The 18,412-nt window shown below is 35.3% G+C and overlaps 2 protein-coding genes and 1 long non-coding RNA gene across 8 annotated transcripts; 2 read left to right on the top strand and 1 right to left on the bottom strand.

Annotated features, from left to right (window-relative positions):
• The first annotated feature begins 1,439 nt into the window (after positions 1–1,439).
• Positions 1,440–9,283, top strand: LOC114320552 (Lycopene beta/epsilon cyclase protein). 6 transcript variants are annotated; one of them, XR_014338572.1, is made up of 19 exons: positions 1,746–2,011; positions 2,209–2,326; positions 2,505–2,692; positions 2,793–2,900; positions 3,353–3,427; positions 3,531–3,595; positions 4,169–4,274; positions 5,023–5,106; positions 5,718–5,864; positions 5,978–6,106; positions 6,379–6,446; positions 6,779–6,812; positions 6,900–6,984; positions 7,378–7,445; positions 7,520–7,633; positions 7,764–7,799; positions 7,916–8,002; positions 8,341–8,611; positions 8,801–9,283. XR_014338572.1 is itself a non-coding variant. In XM_028267624.2 (19 exons), exons 1-19 carry the CDS (start codon positions 1,862–1,864, stop codon positions 8,973–8,975), a joined length of 1,929 nt encoding a protein of 642 aa, XP_028123425.2. In that variant the 5' UTR covers positions 1,749–1,861; the 3' UTR covers positions 8,976–9,283. The 6 variants fall into 6 exon arrangements, 4 of the variants coding, with proteins under 4 accessions (XP_028123431.2, XP_082740069.1, XP_082740068.1 ...); XM_028267624.2 differs by having other exon boundaries at positions 1,749–2,011; positions 8,520–8,611; XR_014338573.1 differs by lacking the exon at positions 3,353–3,427 and having other exon boundaries at positions 1,440–2,011.
• A 199-nt stretch (positions 9,284–9,482) lies between these two features.
• LOC114320566 (coiled-coil protein) lies at positions 9,483–12,284 on the bottom strand. The gene is made up of 5 exons (XM_028267647.2): positions 11,723–12,284; positions 11,292–11,413; positions 10,528–10,619; positions 9,978–10,064; positions 9,483–9,746 (listed from the first exon to the last, which is right to left on the bottom strand). The coding sequence occupies exons 1-5, from the start codon at positions 12,067–12,069 to the stop codon at positions 9,639–9,641; spliced, it is 756 nt and encodes a 251-aa protein (XP_028123448.2). The 5' UTR covers positions 12,070–12,284; the 3' UTR covers positions 9,483–9,638.
• A 1,616-nt stretch (positions 12,285–13,900) lies between these two features.
• Positions 13,901–15,696, top strand: LOC114320570 (uncharacterized). Its single transcript, XR_003649951.2, has 3 exons — positions 13,901–14,054; positions 14,351–14,428; positions 14,506–15,696. It is a non-coding gene; the product is annotated as an uncharacterized LOC114320570 (long non-coding RNA).
• Positions 15,697–18,412: the final 2,716 nt, after the last annotated feature.

Below are 18,412 nucleotides of genomic sequence, written 5' to 3'. Positions count from 1 at the left end.
GCTATAAAATCTTAATACTAGGAACCCTAAAAAAATTCACTATAAAATACTTATTAATTTATAATTATTTTTCAACACTGATATTTTTAAAAAAAAAATTGCCTTTGTGGAGATCCGTATCTGTGCCACATTAATCTACTAGGAACTCTTGACCCACATTATAAGTGTGTCATACCTAGAAATCTCCAAGAAGCCCTTTCTAGTGAAGGGAAAACAAAACTGTGCATGCCCCTGTGATACAAAACGGATTATATTTTGGTGCGTGCTACAGCACGCTTGGGGGGCTAATGTAAAGCACTACGACATATGAGAGTTTTAGAGATCAAATGTTTTAGTCTTTAAAAGTGATTTTTTTTTTTTTTTTTTTTTTTTTTTTGGTAAAAGACATTTATGGACTAATTTTTATCGTTACAAGTATAGTCGTTAAAAGATCGTTTCGAAAAGAAAGTCCAAAAGAATGTTTGAAAATTCAAAAATAAAACTTTTAGCGAAAAAAATTTAAAAATGTCATTAATAAATAAACTTTTAGAAACAAAATAATTTAGTCTTAAAATGATCTATTTTTTGAGACAAAAAATTTGATCCCAAAAGGATAATAATTCATCATTAATATCTAATTTTTATTGTTAAAATATAATAACGACATTTTTCGCAACAAAAATATTTAGTCCCTAAAAAATAATTTTGTTCTTAAATTTTAGTCTTTAGAACCTTAATTTTTTGTAGTAGGATCCGAATCCGTCTCACATCGGTGTGTTTTGATGTTCATTATAGTCATTTTACTTAAGAGTATAATTGTCATTAAAAAAATATTTCATTAAGTGAGTACAAAGGTAAGTGTATGATTGCTCTGTTTGGTAGAACTTTCTAAATTTAATTCCACCATTTGGTGTCACTGTGGTGTTTAGTTAGCGTTTATTTTTGAAAATAAGTCTACTCGGTCATCCTCGAGAACGTCCTCCCAGACGTCTGGCCGGTTAACTGGAACAGTGTTCGTTTTTTTTTTTTTTCACCTGTTATTTTTATATTTTAAATAAAAAATATTTTTTAATTTTTTTTATAAGTTTTGAATAAAATTTTAAATTATGTGTTTGGTTAAAGTTATAAATTTTTAAATCAAATATTATATGTCACATTAAAAATTTTAAACTCAATTCAACACCATTTTTAAAACTCATAACTAAATAAATTTTTCATACTTAAATCATAATTTTAAAACTGACAAACTTAAAATACAACTCAGGCTTGTTTTGACAAGCTAGCAAAAAGCTAGCTTTTAGATTTTTTAGCCAAAAAAACTAATTTTTTTTACCCAAGTCACTACCTAAAAAGCTAACTTTTTTAACCAAAAAAATCAAAAATCAATTTTTTTACCAACTTCCCAAAACACCACTCCATTCTCCTATCATGATTCTAAATTTTCTGCGTGTTTCGGGAATAGGGTGATCCGCGCAACCCTTTCTCTATCTTTCTTCGTTCTCCTTTGGGTTGTGGGTATGGAGAAAAAAAAGAAAGAAAAGAGGTTGTGTTTGTTTCATGGGGATTGGGTTGGGGTTGCTGAAACTGAACTGTATGCATAAAAACAGAGTACAGCTATGGAAGAAAAAGGGGACATTTTTTTTTCAAAAACTTAAAACGATGTCGTTTTTATATACACGAAAATCAACTGTAGAGGATTCGAACGCAAACGGTGAATCGTTTGGGGTCGTTAACGTGTCCAAAGCTTGTACTCATGTTTCTCTTCTCCAGAATAGTGTATATTTCCACATTTTTATTAAGCTGAGAGAAGCTTCAAGGTCTGCCTTTTGTAGTTCCTTTACTACCCACAAACAACCCAATTCCCCCCAAATTTTGCTGAATCATGGTGGTGCTTCGGCTTCAGCTTCATCTCCAACAACACCCACCAATTGGTGGTGGTGTCTCTCATCACTACCCATATGCAATTCCACCACCAATTCATAAACGAAAGAACCAATCCTTCCAAGCTCAAGCTCTTCCTTCCAGAACCCAGGTACCCATTTCTTCAAAGACCCTCAATTTTTGCTTTCTGTTTTTTCACATTTCATATGTATATATCTATATGGGTACATGTATAGATGATGTTGGCATACGTTTTGTTTGCATATACATAAAACACACTAGATGTTTTTCCTTAAGTTATTTCATGATGATTTTGATGCCAACTGAGCTAAAGATTCAATCTTGTAGAGGATAATGGAGAGTATTTCAGTGAGTGGGGAAGTTGGTGGGGCTGGTGGGGCTTCCTCATATGATGCTTTGAAGAGATTGGACCAACTATGGTCTGCTATATGCTCTTCTCAGACAGGTACATATCAAATACTTAGAAATATGATATTTTAATATTTTACTTATTTTCATACACTTTTATGTTTTTCAATATACTTTTTACACATATACCAACATTAATTACTACCCATTAGGTGGTGATTAGCATTTCCCTTTTAGCATAGTGTAAAAGCCATAATTGGAATTGTATTTTGCAGCTGTGCAAGAACCCCAGAAAGTAGTTTCAAGTCTTCCCGGTTTGTTTAGCCAATCTGATCTGTCCGGTAAAGCAGTAGAAACATTTGATGTGTTAGTTTGTGGAGGCACTTTGGGTATCTTCATTGCCACAGCATTGAGTTTTAAAGGTCTTCGCGTTGGCCTTGTGGAAAGGAGTATTCTAAAAGGGGTATACTGCAATGTGGAATTTATCCTCTAGATAATTTGTGGAGAATTGTATAATCATTACCTTCACTATAAGATGACATGTTTTAATTATCAATGATCAGAGGGAGCAAGAATGGAACATATCAAGGAAAGAGCTCTCAGAACTTGTAGAATTTGGAATTATGGCGGAAGATGATATTGAACAAGCTACAGCTGCAGTATTTAATCCCGTACGTTTCACTACTTAATTTATGAGAGGTTTCCAGGTTCAGCTTAATTTTATCTTTTGTCACACAGTCTGTAGCATCAACAATATATATATTTTTGAAATCTGCACGGTAGTTGCAATTGTAGCAATGAACTGGCTCAGAAGTGATGATACCCCTAATCAAAGAAGTGCTTCTTGGTGATACAACACCATCAAAGCCATCATGGAACCCCTATATATGCTATGTGAACTCCATGAGAAAATTTAATTTTTGTGCTCAATCTAGAGTATGTGGATGTGCCATGGACATTAGAAGGTCATGCATGCTAGACAAATGGGGTTTGGCACTAAAAGTTGTTTTGGGAATTGGCTATATTAGTTGGCATTTAAGCTTTTTATGAAAAGACCTGCAGAAAAGTAGAGAGAATAATTGACTTTTTTTTGGTGCCTTTTTTATTTTTTTGACTATTTTAGCGTATTGCCAAAACATCCCTAAAAGCCATTTGCAGATGCCTGTCTGAGTACCCATCATTCCTTTTTGCCTTCACAGTATGTTTTGGCTCAAATGTCCTTTTCAAATCAATCTCTATTCTTGATTCTTTATGCTCATTTTTTTTTTAATCTTTTCTTTTGTTTTTTTGACTTTATTTAGAACAGATGTGGATTTGAGGGCAAGGGTGAGATTTGGGTTGAAGACATTCTTAATCTTGGTGTTTCGTGAGTATCCTTTTCTGTTGTTAAATTATATGATGTTATACAACTGTTATTATATTTTTCTTTCTCACAATGTGACTTTCAGTTCAAGGACTATTTCCTTGCCCAAAGAATGAAGTATCTTATAGAAATTAATATTGACTTTTATGAACTCCCAAAGTGTGCCCTCACTATTTATGTATATACGCATAACCTATATTTCTGCACCTGCTGCTTCCCCAGTCGGACTTTAGGCTTTAGTTAAGCACGAATGTGTGATTATATATTTCTTTTAATCAAGTATGTGGGTAACGAAAGAACGGGAAACAAGAAGGGAAAAGACCATTGATCCTTAATATCATGCAAATAGCACATGCACTTTGCTAAACTTCCATGAAGTTGAGTTTTAGTATTTCATGCTTTGTTTTGTTTTATATTATTAATTTTCTTTTATTACTTACTGTGACATGTTATATACTTATATACATTTGATCAAAGAACTAAGCAGTCTTGCAATGTTTTTATGAGAGGAAAATTGGGCCTTGCTTTTGTAACTCAATGCATCATTATGATTTGTTTCTTTCTCTGTTGTTATAGGCCTGCAAAGCTTATAGAGGTCATGAAAAAACGTTTTGATTCCCTTGGTGGAATCATCTTTGAGGGTTGCAGTGTGTCTAGCATATGCATATACAAGGATGCAGCAGTAAGATCTCTAACGCTGAAGAAGTAAAATTATGGCACTTGGTTTTGTTGTTTCACCCAAGAAAAAAAAATCCACAGTGGTTCAGTTTGTATGTCAATTATCATGGTGATTGAGTATAGAAGCACCCACCTAAAAAACGATGTAAGTTGAATCTGGTGCCAACCTCCGATTTAAGAGCCAAGAAAGGAATATGGAACCACCAATTGAGAAGCCAAACAAAGGTGAAGAAGATCATCAACAGTTCTTAGAGGAAGATATGAGTTGGAGAAATTTAAAGCTGTTAAATTGACATAGACATAATCAGTATAAATTTATACCCCCATGCTCTAATTAGATAATGGGTTCTAATGACTTGAATATCTGAATCCTATTGTCAATCCAAACAGTTATGCTCCATTTGGTTCATAGGAATTAGATGGAATGGAATGGAATAATCATTCCTTAAGTTCAGCTATGGAACGATCATTCCCTTATAATGGTGAATGATGATTCCATTTGCAATGTATTTTTTATTATTTTTTCTGTCAACCAAACATAAGAATAAATATTTTGATAGAATGACCATTCCATTCCACTTCATTCCAATGTACCAAACACTACCTTAGTGCAGGACAGTCTTGGTCAAAATGTACTGAAAACATAGTGTCCCAATATTTAACAATGCAGATACTATTATACTATGTTAAATGTTGTTTTACTGAGGCATACTTCTTATCACTTTTTTATTTTTATTTTTTATTTTTGATAGGTCTTGCAACTAGCAGACGGGAAGATTTTATCATCACGTCTCATAATTGATGCAATGGGGAATTTTTCCCCAGTGGTTAAACAGGTCAGGATTGTCCAGTTTGCATAAGTACTCTAAGTATGCTCTTCACTGTTTGCAATCCTCCCGAGGGACATGCTGGCCTAGGTGCAAGATGCATACATGAAAAGTGCTCTTCACTGTTTGCTTCTTGTGCTTCATATTTTGCAATTAACCAATGAACGATTAGTGAAAGACTCAAAATAGTTATCTTCAGAAACAACACTTTACAATTTTTCCAAGTCTAGAACATTGTAAAGGGATGCATGTAACACTACTACATTGTATAACATCTCCATGGAACTCTTGACATATGAATTGACAGCGATGGATTGGTAAAATGGCCATTAAACTACCAAGACCTGATTCTTTTCCAGTTCTTTTGAAAAAAACTTTGTAAACAAATTCTCATATCCAAATCCACAGCCCATTAGATCATATATAATATAGCCATCATCAGTATGCATGCCTGGGGCCTGTGCTTAATGCAATATTAAATCTTAGAATGTCAAGCTTGAGAACTCTGATTTAAGTATGACTCACTCTGCAAATAATGTCAAATATTACTGTGTAATGGTCATTTTAGGTAATGAATACATCCAATGAAACTGTTTTCATATATTGAATAATTTTTACAGATAAGAGATGGAAGGAAGCCAGATGGCGTTTGCCTTGTTGTTGGTTCTTGTTGTCGTGGGTTCAAGGATAACTCTACGAGTGATGTCATATTTAGTAGTTCGGAAGTGAAGAAAGTTGGAGAATCAGAAGTACAATATTTTTGGGAGGTGATTGATTTTCTATTATGTTTGTGTTTCTTTTGTAGTATTTCTGGTATATGTTTTATCAATTAAAGAATGTTTTAATTTTGGGAATCGAACTTTCTCTGAACATTTCACAGGCATTCCCTGCTGGTTCGGGTCCCATGGATAGAACTACTTATATGTTCACTTATGTTGATCCCCAACCAGGATGCCCAAAATTGGAAGAATTACTAGAAGACTATTGGGATCTAATGCCTAATTATCAGGTTATATTTTGGAAGTGTTGTTTATACTCATAGAATTTGTGATTCTACTTGTTTATTTCTGTATATCTGTGAAGGTTTTTTTTTGGATGGGACTGTTTATCTGTGAAATTGTGTACTATTTCATTCTAAATAACGCTGTTTTCTTCTTTTCTTTCCTTCTTTTTAAACCACAAGCTCTGCTTCTATTGTTTTTCCCTGCCTGTATTAAAATCTCCTGATTCAGTTTATAAACTTGAAAACATAAAGAACTCTCTCTCTCTCTCTTCTCACAGGGAGTCTCTCTTGATGATTTGGAGATTTTGAGAGTTATATTTGGAATCTTTCCTACATATCGTGACAGGTAAAGATGCAAACGTCACATGAGCTATATTCAAAATTCTCTTTGGTTCTGTTAAACATATTAATTATCTTTTGATAATCAATACGTGAAAAGCTTGATAATGCATTAGGAAACACCTATATTTCCTATATGTGGAACGTGCTAAATAATGCTCTGGGTAATTTGTGTTCCCAATGTGCTCACATATATTCAGTTTGTAAATGTCGTTGGCTTATATTATTATTGATACATGCTGGGGTCTTCTTATACTTATCTTGCTTTGGAATTTTTTGGGCATATACTCGTGCAATTTGACCCATTTCTCTTCTTAATTGGGAGGATTGATTCGACAGTCCATTGCCAGCAGCTTTTGATCGTGTTTTACAGGTTTTCTTTAAACCCTTTTCCAGCCTCAATCAAATCATGGCTATATAGTAATGGAATGCATTAGTCTCACATTATTGTCCACTGCAGTTTGGTGATGCTAGTGGCATACAATCACCAGTTTCCTTTGGTGGTTTTGGGAGCTTGACTAGGCACCTTGGGAGATTATCAGCTGGTATGTAGTTAATTTCTTACATGAATTTCTCTATAATTTTTCTCATATCACTTTAAATGCCCATTTCTCAAAAAAATTATTCTTTCTATGATTTATAAATTATAATGATTCTATCCTAAAATGTGGACATGTATAATCAAATAAAGAAAAAAAATTCTCTATAATTTTTCTCATATCACTTTAAATGCCCATTTCTCAACAAAAAAAAAAAAAAAAAAAATTCTTTCTATGATTTGTAAATTATAATGATTCTATCCTAAAAAATGGACATGTATAATCAAATGTGGTGGCCAAACATTCTCTTAGTCATTAACACTTCAAGAATTCGAAATTTGTAAAAATGTTATAAGAAGATATCAGAATGATCATAATTCATACTCCTTTTGAACCAAGGTATATATGAAGCAATTAATGGCGATTTACTGGACTCTCACAACTTGTCTCTTCTGAATCCGTACATGGTTGGTGTTTCCTGTCTCTGTCACTAATTATGCAGCCTCTCCTATTATTGCCTCATCTGAAATATGTTGTGCAGCCCAATTTAAGTGCATCCTGGTTGTTTCAAAGAGCAATGTCGGCAAAGAAACAGTCTAATGTTTCACCAGATTTCATCAATGAGCTTCTTTATGTCAATTTCCAGAGTATGCAGGTATGTTTGCATTGCTTTGGAACAAGTTCCTTCCAGAAATGCAAAATGGGCTTTCTTTTCTGCTCAAATGCTTATGCTTCATTTTTCTTCTCTTTTTGTTTTATTTCAAATTTATGTTTCACTTTGCCAGAGGCTAGGGGATCCAGTACTAAGACCATTTCTTCAGGTTATGTCTTTCATTTAGTTTTGACAGTTTAAAACATATTTTTGCCTTATTAAGTGGTTGATAAGAGAATATGAAACTTTTTTTTTTTTTTTTGAAATCCCTCTTTGTTGATACAGGATGTTATACAGTTTGGGCCTCTTGTGAAGACATTAGGCCTAGTGATGATAACTAAGCCTTTAATTATGCCATCAATATTCAAGCAGGTAAATACATACAAATGTTTTATTTGTTCTTCTCTCTCACTTTTTTTCTTCATTGTGTTGTGACCATCATTATTGCATTTTGTAAAGTAATACACAGTACAAGAGTACAGAACAGACTAAAAAATGCCATACGAGACAGTCCTGACATTCTTTTGTTGCTATAGAGTTTTGCATAGCCATTATTCCATCCTCTCTTTTGTGAACGAGACAACCATACGTTCTTGAAATTCAATAGATATGCTGTCATTTTTTCAAGTAGGACCTTTGCATAGTTCGCATGACTGATGAATAGGAAACTAATGAAAAGTATTTTCTAGTGATCACTTCAGTTTTTTCAGTATTGCAGTTGAAAATGTTTTTCCAACAATGACTCACAATTGGCAGCACAAAATTAGAAAAATAATCAGATAAGTGAAGGATCAGTGTTAACACAGCCAAATTTTAGAACTAACAGTGATACAATAACTAACTCTTTTTCAAATGAAGATTAAATCTTTATGTTGGTTCTGTTTTTTAGGTTGGTGTTCCGGTGCTCCTCAACTGGTCTGGACACTTTTTCATGTTGGGTTACTATACATTTCTTTCTACCTTTGTTGACCCCGCAATTAGGTAATAATCTTCATAATTATGTTATCTTTCAAGTTTAATCAAAACACTAAGAGATTAAGTTTTCCTGTGTTTAAGTTGAAGAAAATTGTTTGTCAAACTATGCATTACTTATCAAAAACATTTTCTTATATTTGAAAATTTTCATTTTACTACTGCCAAAAAATTCTAACAAATTGATCATTTTGCAAGGCCATTGGTAAATGCTTTTCCACCGAAAATGAAGTACAAATGGAAGCGGCAACTTGAGGCTTGGCAATATGGAGCCGGTTTAGACTACAAAATGAGTCAACCTAACATATCCAAGGTTGGGAGAGGAATGAGCACTAATGGGGACACTTGGGAAGAGAGTAAGAGTCTTTCGTGACCTTGCAAATATTGTTTATTTTCCAGTTTGTGCCTAACTCTTCATAAATTGGATCGAAAGGTGGTTATTTTTAAATTTTGGTACTGTGGGATAAATCCGATCCCCCATTGGAGGTGAGATCTTCAGGCTACACGATCGCCGCGGACCCCCAAATAGCGGGACATGTCCACTTTAGTTCTTAATTAACATTGAATAAAAACTGTGTGTATTGTAATATGTGAACCTCAAAACACATGGTTACAATTTTTTACATTATACACAGTTACAGATTATTACCTGTTTAACATAATGCAAACTCAATTTCCTAATCACTGCTTTCCTCTTTCAGTTGAGAATTTAGAAGAGAAAGGAAAAGATGATAGAAGTGTGCTTTCGCTTATGTCTTGTTTGGCTTATATAGGTTTCTTTGCCCCTCAAATCTCCCTATTTTTAGATAGATTCAAGAAGTAACCTTTTAGACCGAGGGTTTCTTTTCATTTCTTTGTATTTTAAACAAGGAATTAAGGCTACGAGAATCCAAGTTCTTTTCCTTTCATTTCCAAATCACGGAATTCAAACAGACTGTAAGAAGCCCTTAAAAGCAACTTAGTTATACAACAACAAACCTCGAACCACTCAACTCTATTTACATGCATATTATTATCGAAACTAAATCACAAAGAATTAATTGGGTGTCTTGGCACCCATAATCCTGGAAAGCTCCTTTATTAGAGGCTTCTCTTTGATATCTTCCCCTCTTTCCAAATGCCATTTCTTCGACATGTCTCCTGCCTGTAATTACAAACTTGCCCTTAGTTTGAAAGCAAAGCAATCAAGCAGATACACAAGTTTGAAAACAAAGCAATCAAGCAGATATACTAATAGAGAGGGATTTGAGGATGAAAAATAAAAGGAAATAGAAAATAGAAAAGAGAAGCAAATATTTTTTTTTACACCCTCTTTTTTCTTCATAAGTTTATCGACAAATGCAAAATCTATCTCAGAATTTTTGACTTAACATACCCAATTTTTTAAGGGGATCAATTGCTCCTTGAACATCTCTAATTTTGGCTGTACCAGGTCTTTCCCTTTAGCTTTGATGTCATCGCTCTGTCAAATATATCATATCATCTTACAAGCACAAGGCCATGTTTGCAAGGTAAAAAAACAACAAACATAAATAGACTGCAAGTGAATTTTTTTTTTTGTGCCTAGAAAGGAATGCAATGTCCGTTACTTTATTAATGGCTTTTTAATGACATGAACCAATTTGTTATGCAAATTTAAAACTTGCGGGAGGTCAGCGTAATATTTTCAAACTAAGGAGGTGGACTGTAATAAATCCATTTTTAGGGGTCTGTATAATTTATCCAAATATAAAACAGTTCTATTGCTAACTAATTTCAGCCATGCACTGTAGGCAGTTGTGTGTTTGGGCATGTGTTTGTGTTCACATACACTTGAGAAAAACTTATCAAGGTTGTTTCTCATTGTCATTTACTAATTTGTGACATTAAAAGTCCAAGATGTGGAGAAAAATTTTTAAAGTCAAAGCATGAAGATGTACACTTACACTGTGCAGCTCTAGTTTGGAGACTGCCAGTCCAACCATCAAGGTGGCACTGCCAAAGACAACAGCAGTAGCAACAGCAAATGCCTTCGCAACTACAGAGAAGAACAGCACGTGTTGGCATGCTTTAAAAAGATACAATCTAGATACAGGAAACAATTAAACTCGTACATTTTCCTTATCGAATGTCTTGTGTCAATGTCTATCGATCTAGGAAAAAACAAAGAATATGAAGAGTGAAGACACTGACATAGAAAAGAAATGTATGTCCAATCATACATGTACACATGTTTGAGGGTAATGAAAAGACTATCACATTATGTACTAAGATTAAACATAGTAACTTGTTTTTAATTAAATGTTGATTCATAAAAATGAGGTCTCAAGGTTCCCCAGAAGGTTTTTGTATGAGACAGACAACCTGTATCATTGTATTGCTTTTCTAAGGGGAGGGGGAAAATGCTAACGACAAGCCCCCCCCCCCCCCCCCCCCCCCCCCCCCCCCCAACACACACACACACACACTCTTTTTCTTTTTTCATGGAGTCTTATGACAGGACAAGAACACAGTTTTATCATTTATACAACAGATAGAAATCAAATAAACAGAAAATACAAAATCAAAGACCAATCATTCAAGTAAAATTCAAAATAGAACCCTCATAATCCCAAGGATAAAGCTAACTACAATCAGATATTCAAGAAGAAAATGAACAGACATTCATATCCACTAAATGAAAAATCATTGTAAACAGGTTCAAACCTACTTTGTGATAGCCCTACAGCTGCAGCCTTCAACTTCTCAGGATTAACAGGAGTGTATTTGTCATGGCGCAATTCATTGGCAGTGGACGCTAAAACAGAGCTATCTGTATTAGGCAACTGCCACCTGCATTTAACAGAGTAGCAATTGATCAATATCTTAGCAACTAAATTAACAACTTTCATACCAAAAGGTGTACTCAATTCACCAGACATGAAAATAATAACTTCCATTTTCCCCAACATTTTCTCAGCAACCAAACAGATTACTCACACTCTACTAACCAAAATCTTGAATCATGCTCAAAACATTAGAACCCACAATCTGAAAACTAAATTGATACTAGAATTAAACCAAACTACTTGAATTAGGAACAAAATCATAGAACCCACAATTAAAAAACTATGAATAAGCAAAGGAAAGAAGAGAAATGACCTTTTGGGGCCAAAAGTGACCTGAGGGAGGGAAACGTAAGCCCGAAGAGGGTTCAAAGCGTCGCGGGAGACAGAAGAGGCATTTTTGAGATCGGGGTGAAGAACCCACTTGGATGCACTGGAGAGAGACGACTCGGAAGGTGGCTGGAAGATCTTGGAAGGGAGAGAGTGCCTGAGAACCTCAGGAAGAACATCGGATTGAGCTTCGATTGCAATTGCGGGAGATTCTGAAGAAGGAGAAGGAAGGCTTGGTTTGATCTTCTGGGCGAGACGACCAACGGCGTGTTTGGATTCTTGTAAAAAATAGGCCCCTTCAACACCCGCCAATCTCCCTGCCAGAAAACTCATTCTCTCTCTCTCTCTCTCTCTCTCCTAGTTGATTAGTATTATCTCCTATTATAAAAGAAGCTACATTTTTTATTTTTTTAAAATCTGCAGTGACGTAATGGATTTCGTCCGCGCTTCTATATATTGAGTTTTCTTGGGACAAACGAGAGAAATGGATTTGGATTTCGTCCGCGCTTCTATATTGAGTTTTCTTAACAAATTTTTTTGAATCTTTCATGTTATAAATTTTTTAGAGTGTTGTTATTAGTATTTATCAAAATTCTTTAGAATTTTTATTTTTTTGGATTTTAATCTTAAATTTGAAATTTTAATAATATTTTTTTAGACACTTTACTTATTACCAAATTTACTCATATTCATAATATTTTCACAATGAAATGCACATTCACTTAATTTTTCATTCATCTCCTTCTTTGACTCACTCAATCTTCAGAGTTTGGAGCTTTGGTCCAGTATAGAATTCTTGGACCCCAACCCTCCATCACTCTCATCGCCGTCTCGGTCGTCAATAGAGCATTCCGACGACTCTCATCTTCTCTAAACGCTCTCTGTATCGCCGAATCAGTAACCTCTCTCATCTTCTCATCATCATCTTCTTCGTTGCTTTTTGTATCTTCGTCCTCGCTGAGATCGATCGAAGATACTCCAATTTCTACGGGATTTGCATAACCGTTTGCAAGATAAGGAAAAACAGAATCATCGTTTGAATCGCCGTCAGAATCATTGTCTGAATCGCCGTCAAAATTCTGAATGTAGTCCAAAACAATTTGTTCACCACTGTGTTGTCGAAAAAATGTATTTTGTTCAGAACTATTTTGTCGAACAATAATGATCCTGTTAGCACTGTATGTCCGAACAAAATCTGTTCATCACTGTGTAACTTGAATCAATTCTAATTCACAACTTAAAATAACATGAATTAAATCCATTCACAATACATATCGTAAATCCATTTCAATTCACTCTTTTCCATTCTAAGTTAATTCAACAAAGATTACATAATTGACTATCTGTATTAATGTTCAGAACCTATGTATTGAACGAAAGGATTATGTTCAGTACTGTATTACCGAACATAATTCTAACAGTCAGCAAACCAGTACCGAACAGCTCGAATGAAACAAGAACGACCGAAAACGACCGAGAATGTTAATACAAGACAGATAAACTTATCAATGGAACGCCGGTCTCCTCGCTCTCCATTGCTTTACACAGTGAAATAAGTGATGAAGTATAAGTTATACTTGAAGCAAAACTTTTAAGTTCAATAGTGTTGATGATAGTGATGAAGATGACACATTCAGGATTTAAGATGATTATAAAAAATAATAGATTTAGGGTTTATATTAGTTGGTTATGAAAAGTAATAGGTTTAGGGTTTACAAACATGGAATACGTATAGTTGAAGTTGGAGGTGGAGGTGGAGGTGGAGGTGGGGGTGGGGATAGGGGTGGGTGTTTAATATTATAGAGTATTAGTTCTTATTGATAGGTGAATGTTCCATTTAATAATGTCTTTTAATGTAATTTTACTTTAGGGTATAATTGTAATAAAAAAAAATTATAAAATGGGGGGTCCAAAGAATTTTGGCAGGTGCTAATAGCAGCACTCATTTTTTATTATTACAATTATATCCTAAAGTAAAATTACATTAAAAGATATTATTAAATGGAACACCTACTTATCAAATAAGAACTATTACTCTATAATATTGGACATCCACCCCCACTCCTACCTCCAACTATATGTATTCCATGTCTGTAAACCCTAAACCTGTTACTTTTCATAACCAACCAACATAAACCCTAAATCTATTATTTTTCATAACCATCTTTAATCCTGAATGTGTCACCTTCATCACCATCATCAACCCTATTGAACTTGAAAGTTTTGCTTCAAGTATAACGTATACTTCATCACTTATTTCACTGTGTAGAGCAATGGAGGATGAGGACAACAATTCTAGAGAGACCGGCGTTCCATTGGTAAGTTTATCTGTCTTGTATTAACATTCTCGGTCGTTTTCAGTTGTTTTTGTTTTGTTTGAGCTGTTCGGTACTGGTTTGCCGACTGTTAGGATTATGTTCGGTAATACAGTACTAAACATAATCCTTTCATTCAATACATAGGTTCCGAACATTAATACAGATAGTCAGTACTATTAAACCAAATATCATCTTTATTTTCGGCATTGTTGAACTGAACAAAACCATTAGTTTCGAGACTGTTGAAATGAACATCATTTTTTCAATTTTGAAATTACATTCACACGTGTTTTCAGGGTGATGCTTCGATTAGAGGCAGTAAGGTTGATTCAGAAATTGTAATGGATTATAGTAATGAATTTGTTACTCGTGAGGTGAGTCTTTGATTGTTTTACAAATAATGTACCTATTTTATGTGCAATAATTGGTTAGTTTAATTTATTTATTTCAGATATTCAAGAGTTAAGATGAGTTAATTCGATGGGCACGTCAAGTTGGAAGAAGAAATGGATTCATTATTGTCGTGCAAAAATCAGATGGGGTGGTATTCGTGGTAGGAAATGGATTCGTTATTGTCGTGCAGAAATCAGATGGGGGTGGTATTCATGGTAGGAAGCCAAGACTTAGCTTAGCTTGTGAGAGGAGTGGATCTTATAGGGACACTTGAAAAAATAGCAGGCCTAAGACAAAAAAAGCAAGACTGACTGGTACAAAAAAATGTGAATGTCCTTTTTTATTGAAGGGTAAAAAATTAGCCACAAATGATGATTGGATCTTGATAGTTGTTTGTGGTATGCATAATCATCCTGCTGCAGAATATCTTGAGGGTCATTTTTACGTTGGAAGGTTGTCACATGAGGAAACCTCTTTGTTGGTAGACATGTCGAAGAGTATGGTACGATTGAGTGAGATATTGGTTACATTGAAACAACATGATGATGCAAATGCTTCCACAATGAAAACAATGTACAATGCACATCATAGGTATAAAGTTGTTGAGAAAGCTAGGAGATCTCAAATGCAACAACTATTAGGTCAGTTAGCGATGAACAAGTACATTGAGTGGCATAGGAGTTGTGCAGATGCTGAGACAGTGACTGATTTGCTCTTTGCACATCCTACTAGTTCGAATTTGTTATGTGCATTTCCAAAAGCATTGTTGATGGATTGTACTTATAAGACCAATCGATATCGGTTGCCCTTTCTGGAGATTGTAGGTGTGACATTGATAGACATGACCTTTTCAGTTGCATTTGCATACCTCTAGTATTAGAAGGAGGACAACTACACATGGGCACTTGGTATTTTGTGTAGTGTCATGGATGAAAATACTTTTCCTTCTATTATTGTCACAGATAGAGAATTCGCTCTTATGAATGCCATATGTACGGTGTTTCCTGCAACTACAAATTTGTTGTGTAGATGGCATATTGGAAAAAAATATGCTTGCTAATTGCAAAAAGATGTTTGAGACAAAGGATAAATGGGAAATGTTTATAATGGGTTGGAATATGTTGGTTATGTCATTGTCTGAAAAAGTATACATGCAACGACTGTCTTTGTTATATAGTGAGTTCAATACTTATCAAGATGCACTTCATTATGTTACCTCATCTTGGTTGGATACATACAAGTCGAAATTTGTGGCAGCTTGGACTGACACATTTATGCACTTTGGAAATTTTACAACAAATAGATAATGAACATTTAAATTTATTAGTTGTTTGGTTTTTTATAACATTATTTTTATAACAGTTTATTTTCATATATAAGGTTGAGAGTTCACATGCAAAACTTAAAAGATATCTTGGATCAAGTTAAGAAAATTTTGAGTCGAATTGGACAAGGATACACAATTTAATTGAGTTTCAACATAGTGAAATAAAATCATCATTTGAGAAAAGTAAGATAGTTGTGCAACATGATTTCAAACCTGCGCAGTTTAAGGAGCTTCGTGGTAATGTCTCAATTACTGTATTAGAGATCATATTGGCAGAGTCTAAATGAGCATCTTCTGTTGGTATTGATACTACTACATGTGGATGTGTCATTCGACGTACTCATGGTTTGCCATGTGCACATGAGGTAGCAAATTACATGAGGGAAAATCAGCCAATTGCCCTCACTTTGGTTTATTCATATTGGACTAAGCTTGATATGTTAAGTGCCCCACACACTATAAGTGAAGAGTGGACTTGTACACCTGAGTTAGAATTGTTTGCCAAACGATTCGAGGAGGTGGATCCAGATGTGAAGAGGTTTTGTTACAGAAATTGAGGGACTTAGCCAAACCTGATTGTACATTTTTGATTGAGCTGGAAATGAAGTCTAATCCACGGGGTCGGCCAAAATTGAAGATTGAGACCTCCACTCGTCGTGAGCCATCTGCGTTTGAAATAGTTGCTTCAGCACAAGATAGTTATTCACCCGGAGTCATTGCCAAAGCGAGTGTAACAACAAAAAAGGTGAAAACAAAGAAGACAAACAAGGTACATGGTTTACTAGTGAGGTATATAATTGTGTCATGTTGTCTACTTTATTGTCCAACATTGGTATTGGCCTAGGTCTATGATAAGTTCACCGGTTTCGATCATTAAATCCAAATTGCTTTTTAGAGGCATTCCCTTCTGAATTGAGATGATATATTAAATACATTAAGGATGTTGCAGCACATGACAATTGTGGGTTCCGAGCTATTGCTGGTTTGATGGGTTTTGGAGAAGAAGGATGGTTACAAGTGAGAAAAGATTTACCTAAAGAGTTGCATGCGCATAGTGACCACTATAGGAAATTATTTGGATCACAAGAGAGAATCGATGACCTGATCAACATCTTGGCATATTTTGAACCAAACCCTGGGTTGGACTAATGGATGACGATGCCTGACATGGGTCATCTTAAGTCAACGTCTTTCTACCAATTCGTTTTGGTCCACTTGTCTATGCAACAATGTTTGGCATTCCTCCCTCTTAGGTCAATATCGACGTCCGTTGCTGTTCACAAGGAGATATGTATTGGCTTTGTCAACAACAACCATTTTGTTCAAGTATTGATTTCTAATATTTTTGTACATTCTTGTACATTATAACGACAAATTTCTTAATAATGACAACTATAGACGTCCCCGAACGTCCCGGAAAAAGTCCCGTTTTGTTCATTGGGGCTTACTACAGTTCGGACTCAATGTCACGGTCCTGTATCTAATCTCGTAGAGTGTAATGCAAGACCGATGAATCATCAAAGAGTCCAAATCCGGCAAATCGTTTTGAAAAACTGATTTTTAAAAAAAAGTGCCAAACATGGACTGCTTTACCAGATACAGAGTGTAGACACCCCATTTTTGACCGTCCTCAAGACTTGGACGTCACCGTTTGAACACTCAGTGATTATCCACGTTTGTGTTCGTCTTAAGTTCCCGGAGGTCTCGGCTACGCGCCTTGCCTTAGGACCTCTCGACTCGACTGCGTTGTGTTTGGTTTTGCACCAAACACTTGTGTTTTTGTTTGGAGGGCAGGGAATGGCTTGTTGTCCATCCCCACTCCTCACCGGCCATGGCTTGAGGCCACCGGTCGTGTCTTCTTGCCACCGGCCATTGGTGATAGCCGGTCGGCACTTTGTGTGGTTGACCGACCATTTAGTTGGCCGATGGCCTCCTTTTCTGGACGATACCACATTGTTGCCTCTTGCAGGCATGGTGCATGCCAGTTGTGCCAGCTGGGATGCACAGACCCTCCCCCCACACGCGTGTGTGGCTGTTTGGCCCCTTTGCCCCTTTTTTAATCCAAACTTCTTCTAGAAGATTGCACCCTTTGCTCAAGCTTCTTGAGGAAGCTTGACCCTTTGTCTTAGCTTCCTTAAGAAGCTTGGACCTTTGGGATAGCTTCTCTTAGAAGCTTGGCCCCTTTGACCCTTTCATTTAGCTTCTCTAAGAAGCTTCAAACCTTTGCCTTGTCTATATAAGGAGACCTCTCTTCTCCATTTGAGAGGTTTAGCAAAACCAGACCTTATATGATATATATTTGATATATATCACACACTCTCTCTCTATGTCTCCCTCTCTCTCTCTTCATTTGTATGTGTTTGAGGGCCTAAAAGTGTAGTTTGTTCTTAGTTTTGCACTAGAACACCTACTATTACAGCATACTTCGACTTGGGAGGTGTTGAGAGGTTGTTCTTGGAGTTTTGAGCTGGTTTTGATCATAAGGAAGAGGCTGAGGTTGCTGTTCTTCAAGTGTTCTTCAAGGGTACCACTATTTGCTTTATATTCCCCAATTTTGTACTAGTTTTTAACCCACTTTGCATGCTATTTTAGACTTTGTGTATAACTTAAAAAAGTCTTGTATTTGCATGCTTAAGAT

Source organism: Camellia sinensis, chromosome 8 (assembly GCF_055761805.1).
Source record: "Camellia sinensis isolate YWXY chromosome 8, ASM5576180v1, whole genome shotgun sequence".
NCBI classification, from domain to species: domain Eukaryota; kingdom Viridiplantae; phylum Streptophyta; class Magnoliopsida; order Ericales; family Theaceae; genus Camellia; species Camellia sinensis.
The sequence above is the reverse complement of the archived record's forward strand: the minus strand, read 5'-3'. Positions and strand labels throughout refer to the sequence as shown.

Excerpts from the sequence above, each read along its gene's own strand:
- LOC114320552 (XM_028267624.2), top strand. The coding sequence starts at position 1,862 with ATGGTGGTGCTTCGGCTTCAGCTTCATCTCCAACAACACCCACCAATT. Across the intron at positions 2,693-2,792 it reads AAAGGAGTATTCTAAAAGGG|AGGGAGCAAGAATGGAACAT; the intron begins GTATACTGCAAT and ends ATCAATGATCAG. Across the intron at positions 3,428-3,530 it reads CATTCCTTTTTGCCTTCACA|AACAGATGTGGATTTGAGGG; the intron begins GTATGTTTTGGC and ends GACTTTATTTAG.
- LOC114320566 (XM_028267647.2), bottom strand. The coding sequence starts at position 12,069 with ATGAGTTTTCTGGCAGGGAGATTGGCGGGTGTTGAAGGGGCCTATTTT. Across the intron at positions 11,414-11,722 it reads GTCACTTTTGGCCCCAAAAG|GTGGCAGTTGCCTAATACAG; the intron begins GTCATTTCTCTT and ends TGTTAAATGCAG. Across the intron at positions 10,620-11,291 it reads AGCTGTAGGGCTATCACAAA|TTGCGAAGGCATTTGCTGTT; the intron begins GTAGGTTTGAAC and ends TCTTCTCTGTAG.